Here is a 24,617-nt window from a genome sequence, read left to right on the forward strand (position 1 = left end):
GCAGCTATACCTAGAGATATGTCATTGATTTTGTAAGTTTGATGGCTCCAAAAATGCAAAACTCTGAAATAATGGGAAAAATAAATACTCATTTTGAAGATCAGCATAAATCTAAACCATTTTCTTTAACGTAAGACTCACATAAAACAAAGCATAGATAAGAAAGCGTAAACGAAATATATTTACTTGTTTCAATTAAAACTTTTGTGAGACTGAAAAAAGAATGAGTTTTTTTTCCAAGATTTAAAGCGTAATTTTTTATCATCCTCTCATTTATCTCCCCAAACATAATGTTAAAATACCCTGCTTTTAATTGCCTTGTTTATCGTGAATAAAACGTTACTTTTTTTCTGTTCCTCAAACTCTTGAAACGCAATGATGTTTTGAATAAGCCATTATACTAGTATAAAATAACGATGAAACAAATGCATCACAAATAATACAAAGCTCTAAAGTTCTTATTTTAGAGGGGTATAATGGGACTCATTGAAGTACCTATTAAGATTTCTTTACGTAGCTCTGTTTATAAAATGCCTTCCCATGGTTTAAATTCACCATAGATTGCCTACTTTTAAAAAAAATATTTTTTCCTAATGAGTTCATTAAGCGCTTTCTTGTTAGAACTGAAAAAGGAAATCGTATTTATTTCCCTTCATGAAAGGAAGAATAAAATTTTCAACTCTTGAACAAAAAGAATGTGAAACGAAGAATGCTTCTTCCCAATTTAGAGAAAAGTAGGAAAATATTTTATTAGAGAAAGAAAACAAAAGGAAAATTTGCGATTTGGTTCTTAGTAACACTGCGATGAGCTAAAAATGTTTCTATATTCCTAAATGACAAAACTGTAGGAGTACTTATTTTCGAGCTGAATTTCTTACTGTAGTTCATATATTTCATGGATATTGACTGCTCTTTTATTTCAGATAATTGAAGATGACTGGAACGATGCTTTGCTGCCGCATGGAGCTGTCAACGCCACTGGATTCCAAATGCTTCAGGAGACTAGACCTGAAGTGAGGGAGTTCTTAACAGCTTGGAAGTCTCTTGATCCTTTCAGATGGCCTGGGGGAGGAACACAGCACATTACGGTGACAGTTTTCGCCTCTCTATCTCGATCAAAGGATTTTACTTTTCCCATCTCAACTTTTCCCCTCCCTCCCATATTTTGACGAATTTATTTACTCTCTTTACTTGTGGTGTTATCGTTTATATTTTATGCTATCATATATGCTTCTTAAATAAATGCGCTACAGATAGCATCGAAGACACTATTTTCTGTACTATAATTACTTATTTTTTTTATTTCTTAAAACAAAAAGATTCGGAAATAATTACTACTTTCAGTACTTTAGTACTTAGCTTTTTAGTACTATAAAAGCAGTTTTTAGAAGAGATTTTTCATTCTGCTGAAATGCAGTTACGATAGCCATGCATTATTGTAGGACTTTTAAATTTTTAAAAGTCGAATTGTTCCTAGAAATGCAAATTGTTCCTAGAAAAGTATATAACTATGATAATTACGCAGCTTTATGTATAAACCACATGAATATTCCTTATTATACTATTATGCAAAAAAGTTCTGGAGAAAAACAATTAAATACAATATTCATACATAAATATGATTTACTGCATGTCTGAAGAGACTTCTGCATTTAACTCTTATTAATTGTTCTTGAAATATTACATTTCATAAGGTTCGTTTTAAATTTTATATGTTAATATTATAAATAAATTTACATGTAATATATATATGTGTGTGTGTGTGCGTATTTTATACGTAATATTATATGTAAATTTTATACGTAAATAATGTTTAACTCGAAATGAGATGGTTTGATACACAATTCACTACAGTAAAATTTTTAATTAAATATTCTATACAAGAAACTCTTACGAAATTAAAGTCTCATCATTTCAATCGGCTTTTTTTCTAGCAGATTATTAATTTAAAATTCAGCTTTTTTTTTCTGACGCTTAAAATTAAATGCTTTTCTTGTAATCTCTAACAAAATATGCTTTTACAAATATTTTAATCTTAAGAAACTGTATTAATGCTTTCTTCTAAATAAAATGCAATACTTAAGAAAGCTTAAATTAATAATTTTGCATTAACTAACATTTTAATAATGATGTGGGCTTTAGTTATTTATTTATTAAAAATACATATCTTCTAAAAGCAGTCTTTAATTAAAAAATAATTTTAATTATAAAACTTGAAAATTTTATTAGACAATTTCATTTCATTTTCAAATCATTTTATATATTACGTAATTTGTGATTTAAATACAAAAAGGCAAAATAGTGTTAAAGAAATAATATGCCACCAGTTCTCGTGCATTTATTCCTTAATATATATATAAGGTGTCATGCGTTTTATTGATGGCTTCATGATATGAAAAACAATTGCTAAATATTTCCGTATGTTTTGGTAGACTGAAGTTGCTTTAATGTATGATGCCACCAAAGTGATCCTTGAAACATTCAATCGACTTTTGAACAAAAGACCTGACATCTTTCGCAACAACTTCCGAAGAGGAGAAGTTTACAACAATGGGACTAAAGGTATCAACTGTCAGCAGACGCCAGTAATGCCTTGGGAGCATGGAGATCGAATAACAAGATTCATGAAAAAGGTCACAGCTTTCATCATATAATGGAGCACGAAGACTAATCCTTGTTGCGTTAAGTGACTCAGAAATATATATTATTGTACAGTGTTTGAAGGGTATTTTTTTAATAAGATACGTGGAATGTTTTCTTGTGAAAAATTTTGCTATTATTTTTTGCCATTCCTGACTTTCTTTAGTTCATGAGGTACACTCTACTTTTGTATTAAAGGTAATGAGGTAGCATACGAAGTAATCTTGATATATAAAAATAAAATTTACCTGTTCAGCTAACTTTGAAGTAAACGCGTGTTTATATTTATATTATAACTCATTTCTATTCTTCTATTCGTGTTTTCATTTTCATTAATTCACCTTACTCACAATTTTTTTCACTTTTCAGCGTAACTAATTGCATATACGAGAATACTATAGATATAGCTTTATTATGAACGCTTAATAAAAGAATAGTTGAAAAAAGATTACATTTATGGTTGCAAAATCCGTTCAGTTCGATGATTTTTATACTTTAGTTTGAATCAATCAATTAAACAAAAGTCTCAAACTATATACGTGGTGAATATTAACACCACGTATTGACGTGGCATTGAATATTAACGACACTACTTAATACCCTATATTCTTTCAAAAATCATGCAGCAGTTATTTTTGATTAAATTGATTTTTAAATCAAATCACTGTCTTAAACCAATACAATAAATCTTTTCTCGCTTTCTTTACGAGTAATCGAAGTTTTCGGATTTTTAAACAGACGTTTCTGATACATTTTCCTTATTTCGAAGAAAGAAATCTTATCCCAGTTTGGGAGTACATGATTATTTTACAGAAATATTTATTAAAAACTTTTAAATATGATTTTTTTAAGTTAAGTAATATTTTTAAACATGCGGATCTTCAATATAAGCAGTAAGCACGTTGTATTTTTAATTAAATATATTTCAACTTAACATGTATGTTTCGATCTTTAGTTCTTTCCCATTTTGCAAAATCCTCTTCGTTAAAACAATGTCATCGATGTATTATACGACTGATTCAAATAAATGCAACTCCAGATAAAGTAGTGATAAATTTAATTAATAAATTGAATTGCATTGTAAAATTGTAGCTTACCATAACGAGCATTTTCAGCGTATTTAACATACATGTTAGTAACATATTTTATCAATTGCAATAATGCTGAAAATTTTCATAAGTTTCATACAGATATATGATAAATTAAACGCATTTCCAATTATATCATTAAGCTTTATAGTACAAAAATAAAATAAAAATATAAATTATTAAAAATACATTTAATTCTTTCAAATCAGTATGTTTTGCCCAGTATGTTAAGGTGTTACAGAATGATTAAATTTGGAAGGTAAATATTTTACTCTCTTTTGAAATTAATTAAAAATCTTATATTTCAAGCAATGATCACACTAATTAAGAACACAGATTAACATAACATAACAGAATAACCTTAAAATTTTTTAGACTCCGCCAATGGCGTTCCTCACGTGAGTAGTGAAATAGGAAATTCGCAGCATTAAGTTAAAATAAACCATTAAAATACTCTAAAGACTATAAAAATTAGCATTTCATTTTTCATTTAATCTTCATCACGGCTTAATTACTTCTATATCCTCAAACATTTAAACTTCTCTTTCGTTTCATAGGCAGGAAGGAAAAGTAATTAAATAATCCGTCTTCTACGAGTATTAGACACATCATTTTCTCCAAACTATAAATAAAACTCAAGTTTTATATGAAAGAGAAAATATTTTTTTTTTAAATTTAGCTTTAAAGAATTTTTTTGTTATTTTTCAGCATAATAAAAAAGTGTACGCTGTATGTTACATATTAAGCTATTTTTACAACCTTCTAGAGACTAGTTAGCATGTTAACAAGACCTCATGAGGCACTGTACCAGATGACCTGCTTTTAGAAACGGCACTTTGATGAGTCTCCTTCTGCAACCTCTTATTTTATGCTCACTGACCTCGAAGGTAGGCACACTGACCTCGAGGGTAGGCTCCATATTATATGTGGATTCTGTCTCACAAAAGAGTCGATTGTGCGCTAGCATGCATACGTCTAGTCAGACTCTGTTTTTCAAAATCATTTATTACTCATAAATGGTTTGAAGTGACCTCTATAAGGTATTCTTGATATACCTGTAAGATCTAACACATAAAGCATATATCTCATAGCTATTATAAAGTAACTAGGTCTTACTAGGAAACTTGGCGACCTCTCGAACAGGGGTGAATAATACCAGCACAGAAGAATAAAATAAATCCTTTATTATTCGGCAAGGTCTTAACACAAATGCACGTACTTCGGGCTCACAATAACACCAATGACTTGCAGTGGAACTCAAGAATAATTTCACAATAAATTCAAAGATAAAGAGTAGTGCTGGATTAACAATTTATTTCAAGGCTAACTAAACTGACTCCACAACCTACCTGGCTATATGCTTATTAAATGGCCAAAACGGCGTATCAACAACTCAGCGTAACAAAGAGGACAAAATAGTAACATGCGCTAGCTAGCTAAATCACGCTTTGCATAAACTGCTAGTTTTGTCTGATTTTATACTCACTTCACTTAACTTTAAATTTTCATCCTGGTGAGGAAATGCGAGGGGGAAAATTAGAAGTTCAAGAAAGGTACCAAACTTAAAATATTTTGCTATGCTAACTAAGGAAAACTCAGCATATCCATGACAGGATTAATCTAGGAGAGCAAACTGTGCTAAAAACTTCCAAGCCTGAATGCTACATTCGTGGGGATAAAGCTTACTTACATGACTCAGGAAGTTATAAAGGATATCTAATAAGAATTTTTATACTTACAAAAACCCTTACATGGTTCAAGCGTTATCTGAAAATCAATTTCCTGATACACCACAATTTTGATATTTGAGTCTTTGTGGTACAATGTTTATTACAGGGATATATTGCTTTCCAGACGTTAAGAACAAGAAAGTTAACTTGATGTAGCAGGGAAAAAAAGATTCTCGATCTTCTTTCTCGATGTTTACCGTATTGTTTCCATACGGATTGCATTACCATTCATAAATATCCAACCAAGTTCTGCAGTCAACAGTGAGGTCAAATATTTCATCCCCAAATCTTTAGGACTTCACATTATGTCTCTGAAACGTCTTGCAATTAGACGCGATATCTCAAAGAAAATATAACCAACAGCATTATACTGCTAGCTCTAAAGGTCTACTGTTTAATGATATATTGGGTTTTTGCGCCTTCCTGTCTGCTCTCCAAATCTTCACGTTTTTACTACCAAATTACATGGCAATTTTTTACTTATTCGTAAAACATACATTGGACCATTAGCTGTTTTTCATTTCGCATGTTGATGCCCCTAAATCAAACGTTTTCTTAGGCTTAATTGTTCTTAGGCTTAATGGAAAACAAATTCGTGGTACTCAGACCACTTTTCCGCATGTATGTTTCGTGGCAGATAACGAAATTGAATGTTAAAACCATTGTTTTAATGAAAGTTTCAATTTTTTTTTTCAGTGGTGACGCAATCAATTATAGATTTCGCTTTGTCGATAAAGCCATATGTTTATTACCAGAGCTTGAGGTATCCGGACAATTAACTCATTCATTTAAATATTTTGCTAAAGACAATAAGTTGCATAGTGGTCAGCTATAAGGAAATTAAACAAACTGCCCTATATTTAACAGGCTGACAGCACGTCAGCTATTAATGATTATCCTGTTATCTTCTTTGGTTCATGTTTGATCTGGTGACATTTCATTTAAATTTAACAGAGAGTGAGGATTTATTTTTGAGTTTTTCCTTTATGCTTCGCTTCGTCAAGATTTTATGGCAAACTACGTAGTTTAAATTGAGAGGAAGAATCGTAATCGACGTGTCTTGTAATAGATACATTGCTGCCGCCTTCTACCTTGCCTAGTGGAAGCTGCTGTTAGATTAAAAGCGAACGTCGTTTATTCGGCTTGGCACAATTTTTATAAGTGTGTCTTTTAATATAGTTAGTTTGTCTGATCCAGTTGTTATTTATAGCTTCGAGTAGATTCACTGATGTTACAGTCGCTTAAATTGTTATATATTCTATCGAATAGCTGTAAATCAATTAAACTTTAACTTTCTGTTTATATTATTTAAAGTCAACTCAGCATTCGTGAAAAAATAAAGAAAAGTTAATATATTATATTATTTGTATCTCTTATTTCCACCGTCAGCTTAAGCTGAGGGCGATAACTCGCCATCGGTGTAAAGAAAATGTTTGATTGTGAGTAGTCAGGAGGGATCTTGGTTAGCTATGAAACCTCTCTGAAATTTTTATAATTTATCTAATGAACGAAATCGTCTTTCAAATATTCTCTCCCAGATTCTAAATTTATTTGTTCAAAGGTTCATTCACTGCTCACTTTGCATATTTGTGTAGAGAAAATCCTTATTGGTCAAGTGGTATGATACATGCCTACTTACCAGTGAATTTCTTACAGCGAATCTTCTACAACTACACTGATTTTCATCAAATGAATTTAAAACACAAGTTTAGAAGCTCAGAATTTGCATATCGTTTCTTAAGGTTTGGAAAACAGTGCATGTGATGGAATTCTTCATTTAAAAGCAATGTTATATCAGATACCATTTTAAATCACATTATATAATTTCAATAGAAAAAAGAATTAAAGCAAAAAGTTATGGTTTTAGAAATTGTTCACGAATTTTGAAACTAAAATATTATGCATTAAAAAGTGCTGTGTTTTCATTTCATCTTCAAGTGTAACTAACTATTATAATTTTTTTCAAGTGCAGACAGAAAAAATTGGATTAACGGGAAATATTACCTTTGACGATTTTGGATGGAGAAAAAACTTCACTGTTAACATAGTTGAAATGTCAATGAACAGTGAAATGGTGAAAGTAAGTTATATTGTTTCTTACTAGAGATGTTTAGGAATTAAATAAAACAAATTTTTTGCGGAATTCTGGAAAACAAAGATCTAAGTACATCTCTAATATCACAGTGCTATTTTGAATAAGCTTAAATGCTCACTAAATATTAAACGTAGGAAATTCTGGGTAGAGTTTGAAGAAATATTAAAACTGAACATCTAAAAAGAGCTCCCGTTCAATAGAGAAAACATTTTATTACCTTCAAAATTTTCATAAACTATGCGCATATTAATGGTATTTGACGGATTATGCTCTCCTGTATACAGTTTAAAAGTTTTAGAATCTCTTAAAATACAATAAATGAGATGAAGTATTTAAAACGTTATAAACATAGACTTTAAATTTTATTCCTTTTTCTTTCGTTACAGAAAATGGTAAATGAAATAAAAGCTGTTTAAAGTTTCAGCTTTACATCATCTTTATGAGAAATGAATTTGAATGCCTTTGTCATGCATTGAATATTGAATACAAAATCTGCACCATAATCTGCACTTTTTTAATGTTTGTGGATATTATTTTAATATCTCAAAAAGTATGTTGATATATAACGGTATCTCTGTTGAGAGAAACTTTAAAGTCCTAAAACGCAAAAGTAGGAAAAATATACGTACGTATAATAACTACAACATTTGCATTGTTTTTTACTATTTTATGTGCACTGTTGCAGAATTTCCTTTAAATTAAAAAGTATAAAATTTGCATGGTATCAGGCATACGAAACATTTGGTTATGTTGGAACAACAAAGAAAAATATTTTTTACAATAGATTTGCTCCTTTGTTTGACTGAAAATTTTCTGGGCATTCACACATACATATATTGATAAACAATTGCCCATACTTTGAAACAAAGCTTCTTCAGAATGTTTTTTATTTTAATATCACAATTTCTTTTGTCCCTTATTTGCTTTTTGATCATCATTTTTCTTTTACATTTTACAGGTTGCACACTGGTCAGATTCTGATGGCCTTCAATTAATACCACCTAACTACCGAAGAATACCTCAAAACACAGGATTTGAAAATAAGACGTACATCGTGACAAGCATTTTGGTATTAAATTTATACTCTTTAATTTTATGTTTCTAATCAAATCAAGCGGTACAATTTCAATAAAAATTAATGATTTATTAATAAAATAGCGAGAAAGAACTATAGAGTTTATGCATCAATCAAATACATCATATGGCAAAAAACATTTTATGCATCTTTTAGGATTTATTGAGTGTTAAAAATACTACTAGCTGGTAGTCATTTATACAACTAGCTATGACTTTTAGCTGGAAAAGGGTGATTGTATATGATGAGATGATGAGTAAAGAATCGAACAATATAACTGTCGGAGGAACTGGTTACAACTAATTACATTGCATTCGTACATGTTTTTGTCAACGGCTATTGTACAGGAATGAAAGTTTTCAACTTTCTTAATATTTTTGTTTTTCATCAGTATTTATTATAATACTTTGTTGTTTTCAGCCATTACTGTTCGTTTTTTCGCGTTTCTCTGACTAAGCTGTCGTATACCCCCAGGGATGTATGTAACGCGGGCTGGAAACCGCTAGAATAGGAGGTCGCTTGAAAATTATTATAAGGGGTGCCCAGTAGCAATTTAAAATTTTGATAATTTGTCTTTTTTAAATTATTTAATTAGCATTTTTATTTATTAATGTATTATTATGTCTTGAATTCTTACATACTGAAAGGTATATCAAGACTATTCGATATTTTCTAAAATTAAGTTTTTAGTTACATATATATAAGTTACCTTTAAAAGCCTTTTTATTCATTTCTAAAGAGCCTTACAAATTTTATTCTTATATTCTTAATCAGCTTCAAATTTTCTTAAATATATTTTTGCCGAAATGAAGGATATCAGGAAAACAAATAAAGATGTTTTAAGTAGTTTCTTTCTTTCAAAACAGATATCAAGAGAAAAGGATTGACAAACTCTGGCCTGAAAAATATTATGTGAACAAAGAAATGACATTAAAAAATCAAAGAATTAATTTGATTGTAATATAGTTGAAATAATCATCAATTTTCCTTGTAATGTGTTGGTTCTTTTTAAAATACCCATTGCATCCTAATATAGTTTAGTTTAGCCTACGAGTATGCTACAACCCTCCTGGCCGATAATAATCGGCCTCATGTTCAACGCAGCACGCCCGACGCAGACAAACAAAAATACAGTTAAAAGATAAAAACAAAAGATTAAAATACAGATTAAACAGATTAACACAGATTGTGTGTCTTTAAAAATACACTCACACAATACAAAATAAGGAAAATCATAAGCATAATCGGTTAGAAAGCAAAAAATAATAAGACGACACATAACTCACTCACCCAACACATAAACTCCTAAACAAAAGAAAAACTAAAATATTTAATATTCTATTCCTATGATACTCTTGTTTTCATTCACAAGCCTCATAATTTCTGTTGCATAGCTATTCAAGAATTTTCTTTTTCCAATTACATTCTGTTCATTTATTTTTCCAAATCTCGTCCTCACACTCTAGGTCAGTTTACATTCTTCTATAAAATGAGCTGCATTTCCGATGATCAATGTTTCCCACAAGCCAAACATTGATCATTGTCCTGGAGGTTTTAAATAGGTCGTCAATCTATCATAATCCGTGATAACTTGAATAGTATCTATATTATTAAATAGATCCATTTTTCTTTTTATGGTCAAAATTTTCAAGTAACCCTTATTTTTATTTGAACCATTCCATTCCCGAGCCCATTTCTCAATTATACTTGCTTTCATTTTTCTCATGGTACTTCTTCTGGAATCATTAATATCGTCATAAATATCACCTTCTCCCAGGGCTGCTTCTTTAGCTAACATATCCGCCCTCTCATTCCCGGTAACACCAATATGTGCCTTGCCCAATGAAAATACATACCATTTTTCTCTCTTATTTTGCTATTAAAGTTTTATATTCAAACGAAAAGTCTATTGCTTGGTTTCTAATTCGCCAAGCCTTGTAGGGCCGAGAGAGCATCAGATTATATACGTATTGTAAAGTACTGTTTCAAAATTTTATAACTCCACCACAGTGCCTCTCTAATTGTAACCGCTTCAGCTTGATACACTAATTTATTTCCTTCTAATCGTATTTTTCTACTATAGATTTTGACTCTGTAATAAAAAATAACAAAATCACAACCAGTTCCACCTTCATATGCGGAGCCATCAGTGTATATATCAATCGGTGTCCGCCGATAACATCGCGGCAAAAACATCGAGGACGAAAACGTCGCGGAGAAAACAACGCAAGGCGAAAACGTCGTGCTACAAAACATCGTGTGTGAAAACATCGCAAAGAGACAACATCGCAGTTCTAAAACATCGCGGTACAAAATATCGTCGTCGAAAATAAAGCGGTTCAAAAACTTCGCAGTTTAAAAACATCGTCGTCGAAAATATCGTGGTAAAAAATAAAGTATCTACAAATCATCGCATGACAATAACATCGCAGGCATGCGTTTTTCAGGATTTAATAATCGTTAAAGAATACTCACATAATGAGATGGGGAAAAGGATTAGTTTTACTGTCATATTTTTTTATTAACTAATAAATTTTTTGCTGAAAAAGTAAGAAGGAAACTTAAGCATAGAAAATTAAATGCAACTCATAGATTATACTTTTCGTGAAAAATTACCAGTAAAAACTTTATAAAATATGATTTATTAATGACCTTTGTTAGTTAACTATGTCGGTTTAAAATTCTATTAAGTGCTATAAGTTGCATTAATTTTCTATGCTTAAGTTTCCTTATTTTCTCAGCAAAAATTTATTGATTAATAAAAAATATGAAAGTAAAAATTATCCTTCTTTCCATCTTGCGCTCACAAATCATTACGGAAATATCCATTTACAATTATTAAAACCTGAAAAAAGTATGTCTGCTATGTTATCGTCATGCGATGATTTGTAGATACTTTATTTTTTACCACGTTATTTTCGACGACGATGTTTTTAAACTGCGAAGTTTTTGAACCGCTTTATTTTCGACGACGATGTTTTGTACCGCGATGTTTTAGAACTGCGATGTTTTCTCTTTGCGATGTTTTCTCCTACGATGTTTTGTAGCACGACGTTTTCGCCTTGCGTTGTTTTCTCTGCGACGTTTTCGTCTGCGATGTTTTTTACCGCGATATTTTCGGCTGTAACCATATCAATCATGCCAGTATTCATATAATCTTTATCGTATGGTATACCCTTAAAATCTTTTGGATGTATATTAATAAAATCTTTTCCTCTCAAAGCATTACCATTTAAAACCTCCCCATTTTCACATGTTAAAATCTATTTAAAACCATAACTGAGTAAACATTTTTTTATAATAAAAGTTATAAAAAATTGAGAGTGGCGGAATGCCAGTCTAATTTAGTATAAAATATACCTCCATTTATTAATAAATTTTATCATCATAATTATTGTATGTATTTTACTGTTTTTTCTTTAAGGTGTATTATTACGACCGTTATTTTCTGAGAACAATGAAAAGCACCACTTTTAGGGAATTTCTTTCAATCAAATTCGTATATGATGCATATTTTGCATGAAGGTAATTTTGTAGCAATAAAATTATTTTTATTCCAAGTAAAGCTCCATTAGATATCAACTGGGAATATTTTTATAAATATACACTTCTATTTCTGTCTATGAATTTGTTCATTTATTGTTTTATAAAATTAATTTGTGCTTAAGTGCTTTTACTAAAATTAAAGCAAAACACGATATATAATTAATTTTTATGATGTTTCAGGAAGAACCCTATTTGATGTACAAGAAAGCTGAGCCTGGTCAAATATTAGAAGGAAATGATATGTTCGAAGGCTACTGTAAAGATCTGGCCGATCTTATCGCAGATAACTTGAAGTTCAGTTTTATAATCAAGCTAGTCAATGATTCAGCATACGGAGGAAAAGACGCAAATTCTTCTGTTGGATGGAATGGTATGGTTGGGGAATTAATAAGAAAGGTAACGACTAGTGATTATTTAAATCTTAATAGCTATACAAGAAGAGTATAGTTTTTAGATTTTAAATTAAATTTATCTAGCATAAGCGAGAAGTTAATGAACAATCTCAGCCATTTTTATAACTACTGCTATTGCTTCTAAATTTACTACGCGCAAGCCAAATAAAATTCAAGAGTTCTTATAAAGTAATTGCAGCAATGAATTTGAATACGAATATAGATTTCTTTATTACATCATTTGTTAATTTAGTTAATTTTACATTGTTTTTCAATGATTATTTGCCAGTGATTTAAACATATTTAAAAACTTCAATGGATAAACAAAACTTTTTGCGTTTTTCTTCCCATGAGCTTTTATCGATATACAAATTGTATTTTCCCATGAACTTCTGCCAATGTATAAATTAAGTATTTCTATTTTTATTCATCTCAAATTCCCTAATATATGCCCATAGTGATATATTTATCAACCCGTTATATAATTTAGGAAATTTCTCTTATTTTTTGCCAAAACAAAAATCCTTATAACGCCATTTTAGCCCTTAATACAGCGTTCAATTTTTGTATTAATTGCTTTCCCTGAGTATTGACCCCACTCTTCTGGTACTGAAATTATGTTTCTAATATTGCTTTTTGAAATTCTCAGATAAAAGAAATTTAAAAGCATAAATCAGGGAAGTTGCATTCTGATTGCAAATTAGCATTCAAAGTCGAACTGATAAATACAGGTAATTTTATGTCAGAATCTGAGTATAACAATATTTGAGAAAAACTGCATCTCTTTGGTTTGCAGTTACGATTTTCCTATTTTACCTGTGGATTTTGGACATTTATTTTTTTTAACAATTATGCTCTGAAACTGTAAGTTATTAAATTTATTTCTGTAATGTGACTAAAATATTATATGTGTAATTTATTTGCTGTTATATGTTTTACTGGTTCGCAATTTAAATATAGGCTGTAAAATATCAAAAATGTATTTATCTGTTTTGAAAAGTTTTTATATTATAAAGATTATATTAATATTTTCAAATGAATTTCAATATCATCAGTTATTCACAAAAGAGTTAAGCCCTATTTAAAAACTTTTATATCACTAGAAAATAAATTAAGTATGCACTGATTTTTGATCTTACTCGTATATTAGACAAATTTAATATTGAAAATTTAACTAGCATAAAATTGACTAAATTCAGGAAGACAACTGAAAAGCAAAATGAAAACGATTTTCCTCTCTTTTCCATGTAATTATACAGATTTTTATATTATTTTTTGATAGAAATCATGTTTCTTGGCTAAAAAATCTAAGCTTTTAATAAGTTTGTATATTGTAATTTTATACCAGATATATCAATGCAAAATTTCATTTCAGGACGCAGATATGGCCATCGCACCTTTAACAATAACATCCGCAAGAGAAAATGTTATAGATTTTACGAAACCTTTTATGTCAATGGGAATTAGTATCATGATCAAGAAGCCTATGAACAGATTACCTGGGGTATTTTCCTTCATGAATCCACTTTCAGAAGAAATCTGGATGTGCATCATTTTTGCTTATGTTGGAGTATCCGTTGTTCTATTTCTTGTTAGTCGCTTCTCACCGCATGAATGGAGATACGAAGATAACTTCATGGGACCTTCAGCCTCCAATGATTTCTCTTTGCACAACAGTCTTTGGTTTTCTTTAGGCGCCTTCATGCAACAGGGTTGTGACATTTGCCCCAGGTACGAGCGAATTCAACAACTGGCTTTTCTATAATATATGATGCAATATTAATTTCCTGCTTTGTAAATATTGGGAAGACATTAGTCTCTGAGTTTATTTCTCAGAATGTTTCGTTAACATTCTCTTTCATAAGTTCATTAAAGAATTCATCAAGATTTCTTCTCACTAAAGCTCCTGTAAATCATTACTAAAATGCTCCACAAGCACTTATTTGAAGTTTCTAAACACTAAAAATTATTCACATGAGGGCCGCATACTCAAACGCAACATTTTAATTCTTCATAAAAACAGGATGTCATTATTTTTTCTGCCAACATACATCTACATTTCTGCTTAAGATTAAATTGACAAAATCACAATCAAGAAGTAATAACATATTGTAATAAAATTTTGTACAAAATGTCATAATTTCTTATTAATCAATAGAAAATTATAAACAATTTGTGCATGCAAACTCTTTGTTCATGACCATATTACAAGGTCTTGAAAGCTGAAATTGCGAAATAGCATTAAAAACTATCATACTTTTAGAAAAGGCAATAAGGATTATTGCTACCTTAATTGTTATGGGTGTTTAAGAACAAAGCCTCATAATATTTTAAAAGCTATTAAAAATTTTTAAGGACAGCTAAATCCTTTTTTCAGCTAAAGTTCTTCATAACGGCCAGAGGACTATGTGGTCGTTCTAAGTCTTGGAGATGCTTTGCAGAGTACGTTACTTACACAACATTGATTCAGGTCCAGAAATCTGTCTGTCCTCTCCATGCTTTGAAAATCTTCATTTTTAAAGACTAAGTGGCCAAGCCAGCTCTAGCAAGACAATAAATATTTCCATAAAAATAAGCTAGAGGATAGAAGATCTTCTTACAAACCTTACACAGCTGTCGTTTATTATCTTTGTGTGTAAAAATAATCAAACAACATCATGGTAGGATGTGTAATTCGTACATCCATCCTGGAGATGCTATTTCGTCCTCTTAATCTAACGCTGAACTCTAAAATACTGATTTGTTTTTCTGAAATCACACCAGAAAGTTTACTTCCTTAGCTCTCTGTGCATGTGAATACATCGAAAATCATAATTTAAGCTTAATCTTAACTAGTCCATGAACAGTACAGAAGTCCATTTTTCTTGGATTCAGGCCTGTGATAAATAAGGGCATGTACTCATATCATTCTTATATATCTAATAGATATACCAGGAAATAAGGGACATTTATTTAGCTTTAGTTTAAAATAATCTACAAATTTTAGATTTATATTAAAATGCCCGAACTAACATCAAGTGTTCATATGTGCAATTATATAAGATTCCAATAAATCTTTTGTTTTGATATGAGTACATGCCTTTTTTTCTTATATATCTATTATATATGTAACTATTATATATCTATTAGATATTTAAGAATGATATGAGTACATGCCTTATTTTCTGGTATATCTATTAGATATATAAGAATGATATGAGTACATGCCCTTATTTTCTTATATATCTTATATATTTACATTATTTTCTTATAAATCATATTGGTCTGAGTTGGAATTCCATGGGAAATATTTTCCCAATGTATTTGGGGCAGACGTCACATTCTATTGTTACGTGTTGACGTCTTGAGAAGACCGAGAATGTTTAACACTCTGCACAGAATACGCTACATTATGAAAAGTGCTGGAAAAACCAAGTTTATAAGGTGCTTCATTTATTATGTCATAAAACATATTCTGAATATAAATCTTGATCAAACTGAAGGTAAGTAGCATTTAAAATTTAGTAGTAATTTAAAGCATAAATATTAAAGCAATTATACTGAAGACGACATTTTCCTAGCTTTTATGCGAATTTTATTTATATAACTGTAAAGAGAAAAATACTCACAATATTTTTCTTGCAGTCTAAAATTCTTTTTAGTGCATATGAATTAAGGAACATGTATCACAGAACTCTCCGTGAAAGTGCTTGATAAGGGATTAATCATCACTTTCAAAAGCCGGATCGAAATCTTATAATCTATATCACTGCACGCCGTATTTAGTACAGCTGCTTTATATTTTAGGAGAAATTATCTATTTTCCTTTTGAGCATGAAAATGCAAACCGAAAATATTTCTTTTTAAGTTTCATAAGCATGTTCTAAAATAAAGCATATCTATGTTTTCTTTCGCAGTGGAGATGATCTGAATTAAAATGCTTCTTACTATTGTGTACTCATTAGCTAAACCTTAATGACGTTATAATTTTAGAGAACGGAATTATATCTACATCTGTGTCTGAAACAGAGTTGGAACAAAAGTGTATTTTTAGGTCAATGCAATCTCAATTCGCAAGCATAACTGCATTTCATTCTCTTAACAGCATTTCTAACCACATATATAAAATAATAATAGCAAGACATTATTTATTAATGTATACTAATATGATAAGTTACAATTAAGACAACAATAACACGCCGAACAAATACTAATTCAGAAGTCAAACAACAAAAATCAGCGTTAATTTACAAAACTTTCACAGGACTAGTTTCACAGGACTCATTTGCGGTTTTGCAGCTGAAGATGATGGTTCGGTAAAACCATCGAAACTAGTCCTGTGAAAGTTTTGTAAATTAACGCTGATTTTTGTTGTTTGACTTCTGAATTATGATAAGTTACACTTTAGTATTTCAAATATAAAACTTCAAGTTGCGTTTTCTAAAACCATTTTCTATTTTTTTTTCAGAGGCGCAGTTTTATTTGATGAATCTTTTAAAACAAAGTGATAATCATTTAACTGTATAATTTGCGTAACAATTTTAGGTATTAGGTACCGAAACACCTTTCCCGTTTCTAAAAAATACCTTTCGGAGCAAAAGTAAATTTTTATCTGAAATTTCATTTGTTCTGACATTTATTTGTATTGAAAATGTTGTACAGATTTTACATACGTAAATAGAGATGATAGTATGAATATTCTTATCTTTTATCTATTCCAGGCTAAAAATAATTTTGGAGCTTAAAGATTTTAAACTCGTACATAGAACTCCAATATACTCTGTAAGGAATAATTTTAATTAATTTCGTTTTATATATTTTTAAATTTTCGATGAGATGGTTGGTTGGTAGGTACCATACTCATTAAAGACGCAAAGCAGCGCGTGAGCAATAATTACTAATTTAGTAGTACAGAGGGTATCTAAGGGGTCACGTTTTTCATAAGGATCTCCATCAATGGCTTAAAGCAGAGTTTCTTAAACTGAGAGTAGTAGGACCTGCAGCAGGGGTCGCCAAAATTTTAGCAGTTTTGAAATTTCTTTAACTTATTATAATAATTTTTACACGATGTACCTGAAAATAGATAAAGATAAGACAATACAGACAAAGGAAAAACGAAAACGTATCGACGCATATTCTTATGAGAGAAACGTTCATTTTATTTGCTTTGCACGTGACACTGTCAGTTTGTCAAAGGCCTTGAGTATGCAAGATCCGAGTGTTTTGCTCGATTTCATCCGAAATCGCCTGCGATCTCTGATCTTTCTTATCGCACAGGTCACCCGACCCTTCCTTAGCGAAATTGAAAGACGAAGGAACTTCTCGTCCCTTGAGTGGACTCCTCATTCATTACTGGTTTTTAAGCCCTTAACGGCTTTCATTCCTCACTTTAGCTATGCTTAATCTTAATTATTCAATATTTTCTTAACGAAGTTGTGGAGGTTATTGCATTTATTTGCAAAGGTACTCCGGAAGCAAAACGCCTTGGGCCGAGTGTTTTGGTAACGCATGCGCATTGGGCTGTCTTTGACTTCAATCGTCGCCTTCAGCCGTCTCGCCTTTGTGTCAGCTTATGCGGATCGTTTTCGCACGTTTGAGCGTCCCTTCACTCCGAATATCCACTATTATCCCGATAAAACAAGCGTTCTGACGCTTTTGTCATCGTTTCATCAGCAAGTAAGTTATAGTTATATTCTATCGCTTGTTTTCTCAACCATAATTATTGTCAAATATTTTTACGAATCATGGATAAGTGGTTGAGTTTAGGTAAACGAGATAAAAATATTGAAGACAATGAGATATCATCTCCGGTACCTAGCACGAGCGCATTTAAGATACCGAAAAAATGAAAATATGACAAATCATGTTTGGAATTTGGTTTTACTTCTTGTAATTATAATGGAATTGAAAAGCCATTATGCTTAATTTATAAAGAAGTTTTGGCTACAGAAAATACGAAACCCGCCAAATTAAAGCGACATCTCAATACAAAGCATGCTGCGCACTGCAAGAAACCAAAAGAATACTTTGAACGACTTTTGAAATCATCAAATCAGCAAATCTTTGGCTAATTAACGATACTGTTTTAAAAGGAATTTCGGAAATTAATAAAGATCAACATCAGCAGCTAATAACTAGGCTCAAAATGAGTCCTAAGTTTGCAATCTAGTTGGATGAATCAACTGATATTACCAACTTTGCTCAATTATTAGTGCATGTCAGCTATATTTTTGAAGTATGTATTCATGAGGAATTTTTGTTTTGTCGCTGTTTGGATGGACAAACAAGAGGAGAGGACATTTTTGTAAAAGTTAATGAATTTTCCATTGAAGAAAATTTTCAATGGGAAAAATTATATTGGCATTTGCACAGATGGTGCTAAAGAAATGGTCGGTGAAAAGATTGGATTTCTAGCCAAAATTAAGGAAAGTGGCAACGAACATATAACATTTACTCATTGCATAATACATAGAGAAGCCCTGGTGGCTAAAAACATATCAGCCGAGTTAGATGTTATCCTTCGAGATAGTGTTAAAGTGGTCAACTTTTATTAAAAGTCGTGCACTGAATAGTCATTTGTTTTGAAATCTTCGTAAAGACATGGGTTCTGAATGCAAAAGCTTATTCGTACATGCAGAGGTAAGGTGGCTTTCAAGAAGCCACAGTTTGAAAGAGTCATTAAAATTAAAATATGAAGTTCTTCTCTTTTACCAAACAAAAACCTGATTTTAAGAATTTATTCCATAATATGTTGTGGCTACAAAACCTGTGTTATTTTAGTGACATACCTGAAAAACTAAATTTGTCGCTTCAAGGAAAAAGTTGCAACATATTCATATTCAAATCAAAAATTGATGCTTTTTTTAAGAAAATTACCATATATGTGTGTGTGTGTGTGATTATGGCAAAGCCTCGAGGGCTATTTGCCTAAGAGGGGAATGTCTTCGTGGAGGACTTTCTAAGGGAAACTGGCTCGTATACACGTTACACATGGGAAAAACCACGAAAACGCCCATGCAGCCAGCCCATTCGCGGGATTCGAACCTCGGACCGAACTACTAGCGTTCAGCGACTTTATCGCTCGGCCGCTGGTGGGCCAAATTACCATATGGAGAACCATGGTGGAAAAAGATTGGTTAAAAATGTATGTCTCAACAAGGGAATTTTTAAATGAAAATGATGAAACAGACCATGAAAAAGATTTTTTTTATTATTTTTTTTATAAAGTGGTAAATGAAAATTTTCGATGGTAAAAAAAAAAAACTTTCTTAAATATTTCCCTTCAAATTTTAGTGCCGAGAACTAATATGGGTTGTGAAACCATTCGGAATGAATGTGGAAAATAGGAAAATATTACTCATTTGCGATTAAAATCAGAACTTTCCGAGTTATCAAATGATTCTTGGTTGAAACTTGATTTTAATACGAAGTCCTTAGGGTATTTTTGGCTAGGAGTTGCAAACGAATTTCCAACGCTTTCTGAAACTGCCATAAACTTTCTTTTACGTTTTTTCTACGTACGTTTCTCACACAAATGAGACATATTTGTGTGAGACGACGTTTTCGTCTCTAACCACCATAAAATCAAAATGTCGATCAAATGTAAAGACAATCGAAGAAGTGCTTCGTCCTGTGGTGTCGACTATTTTGCCAAGATTTAATAATTTAATTAAAAATAAACAGGCACACCCTTCCATTTGATACTTAATCCTAGTGGTAGTAGTAATATAAGTAGTGGGTTTTCTCAATAGTCACTTTCCAAGTGGCTACACTTAATGGACCGACTATAGTTAATGTTTGAATTTACTTTAGCAATTGAATTTATTTTAATTATTGTATTATATTTTTAAGTTTGTTACTTATTTAAAATTTTCACATTGTTCTGTGTCTTAATATTAGAAATTAAAGTTAATGACCTAAAACTGCAATAGTATATTACAGTACAAGTGAAAACACTGACAGTTTCACTCACGCGCGTGTCTTATTTGCGCAATGCTTATGGGGTCCCACAGAACTTTTGTAAATAATGGGGGTCCTAGGGTCGTGAAAAATTTCTCAGTGATAAAAAGGGGTCGCGATTAAAAAGGTTTAAAAAGCGTTTGGACAATATGACTATTTTAGGGTACATGTGGATATAGTCGGAAAAAATATCAATCTTACAATTAGTATAAAGTAGTAGCAAAATCCTATAATTAGTATAAGTTTGTGTGCTATCTAGGTTGATCTCATTATCTTAATATGCTTGGTTCTTAATTTTGTAGTTATTTCACTAATGTCTCTTTTGACGCAAATTTTCTTTGAGTCTGAAATTTACAAGAACACTGGCGTCGTTTAGGGAAACAAAGTTGGTTCAGTCCTAATTGATATACTTTGCATTCTTGGGTAATTTTTCGGTAGTCTCTTTAGCCTCGTTTCTTACATGGGTAGACCTACTGTGATATGCAGAATTTTGCGAACTGAATAATAGGCTTCAAGTAGGTTGTGGATAATTTATATAAGTTTTGAGAAGGATTTAATACCTTCAAGTCTTGCATTTTAGTCACTAAAGATTACTATTCCATTCAATCACTGAAATTTATAAATAAAATATATGTATTAGAGCTAATGTTGGCAAGTTCATAAGCGAGTCAATATGCTACGTGCAAGTTTTCCTTAGTAATACCATAATACTGTCAATGAGCTGCAATAATACTGAGTTTCTATATGCATATGAAACTGCTATAACTCTAAAATATATGCGATTATTTCTCTTTAATAACCCTCAGAGAACATTTCACTGTTTATGTTACATTTCTTTATGGCCTGCTCTTTTGTATTTTTCGGCACAAACTTTACATTTTTTTAATTGTTTTATTTATTAATAACTGATGGAAATTGATATTTCAATATTCGTAATCATTTTCACTTACTGACATCGAGGAATTTTATTTTTAAAGTAGCATATCGAGTACAGTCCAGTCCGAGTAATTAATGTTTTAATCTACTTACTTCTTCTAATCGGAGTGTCTTATCGTCTCATTAACACGCAGTCTTGGAATCGAGGAACCAGAACCGACATCACACCCTATCCAAATACCAACTCCAGCTCTGATGTCGTCTGTGAAAATACTCGTGTACCTTCAAGATAATTAATTTCCTTTTTCTTAGTGGAATGTAGCTTTTATGGAAGTCTAAGATTCTCGATCTCTAATATCGATTTTATAGCGAAAGGTAAGGATATACTCTAGTCAAAGAATAAGGAAAATATTATGGGTGTCTTTTATGTGGAAGAAACACACTGTGATTTTCATAAGTCACGCTTCCTACAGCATTTTAAACAATTATGCTGCTGTAAAATTATTTAAATTATAGTGCGTTAACTTATTTCATATCTTATTATATTTATTATTATTTACTACTTAATTTATAGTTATGTTTATATTCTCTTGTTTACATTTGATGCGGTTTGATTCTAAAGAATATAACACTAATATAAACGTTGCCAGATTATTTTTATAGCAAGTGCAATCTGTAGAGATTTTTAAAAGAAATATTTTTTAAACATGAAGTACCGTGATACATTATAAATATGATTTATTAATAGCATTTAACTATAACATAATATAAGATTAGTGGCGCTTCTTATGAAAAGAAGGAAAAGAGCTTAGGCAATGTTGCCCATTGCTATTTCCGACATTTAATCATTTAAATCAAAGGTTTTAAATGGTAACTCCCGTGAAAGGTAAATAATATATAAATAGATAAGATCCCAAACTGACACCAAATATATAGTATCAGCAAAAGATCCCATCTCTAAATTCAGGGTGTCGGTTAAATCGTTAAAACTTCCCAAATGAATGAAAAGCCGATTCAATCCCTCCCAAACCACCAAACGCAAACTCTTGAGCAAACAAGGGTGCAATGGTGAGTCTAAAATAAAAAATACATAAATAAATAAATAAAAATAAATTAATTAATTAATTAACTAAGAAGGGCAGAGGTATTTTCTCAAGCCAAATGGCCAGGTGGTGTATAAAAATTTGATATCTATTTCCAAAACACAGCTATGAGAGGAAAGTCCCTGCATAGTTTCTTTTACAAAAAAAAAAAAAAAAAAAAAAAAAAAAAAAAAAAAAAAAGAACTCGTAGGGCTTCTCAATGCTTGTTTCTTGTGGTTTCAAATTCACCTTACCTGTAGGTGTTTAGTATACATCAGAAACCCTATTATGAAAGAGAGCCCTTTGTATAGAAGGGCTTGAACAAAGCTAATACAGGGAAACCCAAGGAATTTGTTTCTAGGGACAGCATTTAACTATAGTATCACTTGAAACTTGAAAATGTAGCTAACTATTTAAAACAATTTTTACCTTCACTTTTGTTTGCTGTGACATTTTCAGTTGCCAACAAAAATGTGTTTATTTTTAGAGTCTTAGAAATGCATCAGTAATTGTAATAATGTTTGATCCTAAACATATGAGAAGAAATAATTAATGAAAGCTTTTTTATTGTTAAATATTCAGAGTTAAGCAAGTAACTGAAATATCACACTGACATAAAATTTCCCAATTTAAATTTCGAGTTTTTTTTTTATTATTATTATTTATTTATTTATTTTATTACTTCATTTTATTTCTTAAATTTTTCCTAAAAATTTTTCTTTGCTCCTTTTGCAGTGCTATTGTACATTTTTACTTATCTTATTAGTGTTAAAACTTAATTGTGTAAGCCGACTTCACGGAACACGAGGAGTTGACAAAGAAAATTAGTGTTTGCATCTAGACTGCTTGAAAAATCTATTTAAATAAGTGTAAAATTTTTATATTAATGAATTATTTTCTTTATATTTTTGCTAAAGAAGCATCGGATAGGATTTCGCCCACAATTATTTTTTAAAATATAATCATATATACAGGGTGATTATAATTAAAGTTTAAGTTTCAAAACGCTATAAAAAAAGAACCACTGATGAAAATGATGTGAAATTTGAAAGGAATGTTATTGAAGAAGGCGGAACGAGTATGGCAGAAGAAAAAATTTAGTTTCAAAAGTTAGCAACAGATGGCGCTGTAAGCGGCAGAATCACGACGAGAAACGAGAAATGTTTCGTAAAACAACGGCTAAGGTGGAAGTTACACATTAAAACACATTGACAAATTAGAATTGTTGAATAATTTTATTTGCATGACTGTACATATCACATCGGAAGGGACAAATCGGTTGGTTTCAAGAGTTTTGCGGCGGCATACCGCATAAGAACCATTCATCAAAGAAGTTCGGAATTATCGCAAAACATGTTCAATATGGTGTCCACCGTTGTGTGCAACAAGTTGAAAGCGACAAACAGCATGTTCCACAACGGATCGCAGTGTCTCCGGGGTGATGTTCAGAATGTTTTGCGAAATGCGTGCCTTTAATTCCGCTAAATTTGCAATTGGAGCATGGAACACAACATCCTTCAGATATCCCCACAGCCAGAAATCACACGGAGTAAGATCAGGCGATCGGGACGGCCAGGCTGTAGGGAAATGACGGCTGATAATTCGAGCATTTCCGAAATGGCGCCTCAGCAGCTGCTTCACGGGATATGCAATGTGCGGAGGAGCGCCATCTTGCATAAAAATGATTTCATTCACACATCCACGCTGTTGCAGAGCTGGAATCACGTGGTTGCGCAAAAGAGACGCATACTTCTGACCAGTGACGATTGCGGTAACAGGACCGGAAGCACCCGTCTGCTCGAAAAAATATGGTTGTAGGATGACTAATGCCGTAAAGCCACACCATACCGTGACCTTTTCAGGATGAAATGGTACGGGGTGCGTTGCCAGTGGATTTTCTGTTGCCCATATTCGACAATTCTGGGTATTCACGTATCCTGTCATATGGAAATGGGCTTATGGTCATATGGTCATATGGAAAGTGGATAATGAATGGCCGTGGAAAATTTCCAACGTCTCCCTAGCTGTCAGGTCAGAAGGAAGCAACTCCTGCACATGGCCAATTTTGTACGGATAGCATTGCAGGATGTTTCGTACCTGTCGTTTCGAATTTTTGCATCATTTTCTTTAGACCTACGACACTCATTGGACCAAC

At 31.4% G+C, this 24,617-nt stretch overlaps 1 protein-coding gene across 1 annotated transcript in view; it reads left to right on the plus strand.

Annotated features, from left to right (window-relative positions):
* Positions 1 to 24,617, plus strand: part of LOC118189294 (glutamate receptor 1-like) — a 235,585-nt gene that overhangs the window by 172,983 nt on the left and 37,985 nt on the right. The window contains exons 5-10 of the mRNA XM_085808327.1: positions 924 to 1,088; positions 2,433 to 2,633; positions 7,431 to 7,538; positions 8,512 to 8,622; positions 12,355 to 12,570; positions 13,942 to 14,297. Coding sequence (XP_085664453.1) covers positions 924 to 1,088; positions 2,433 to 2,633; positions 7,431 to 7,538; positions 8,512 to 8,622; positions 12,355 to 12,570; positions 13,942 to 14,297 — 1,157 coding nt within the window. The remainder of the gene's footprint in view (positions 1 to 923; positions 1,089 to 2,432; positions 2,634 to 7,430; positions 7,539 to 8,511; positions 8,623 to 12,354; positions 12,571 to 13,941; positions 14,298 to 24,617) is intronic.

This window comes from Stegodyphus dumicola, chromosome X1 (genome assembly GCF_044657685.1).
Source record: "Stegodyphus dumicola isolate Sdum_Otavi_A_Nest chromosome X1, ASM4465768v1".
NCBI classification, from domain to species: Eukaryota; Metazoa; Arthropoda; class Arachnida; order Araneae; family Eresidae; genus Stegodyphus; species Stegodyphus dumicola.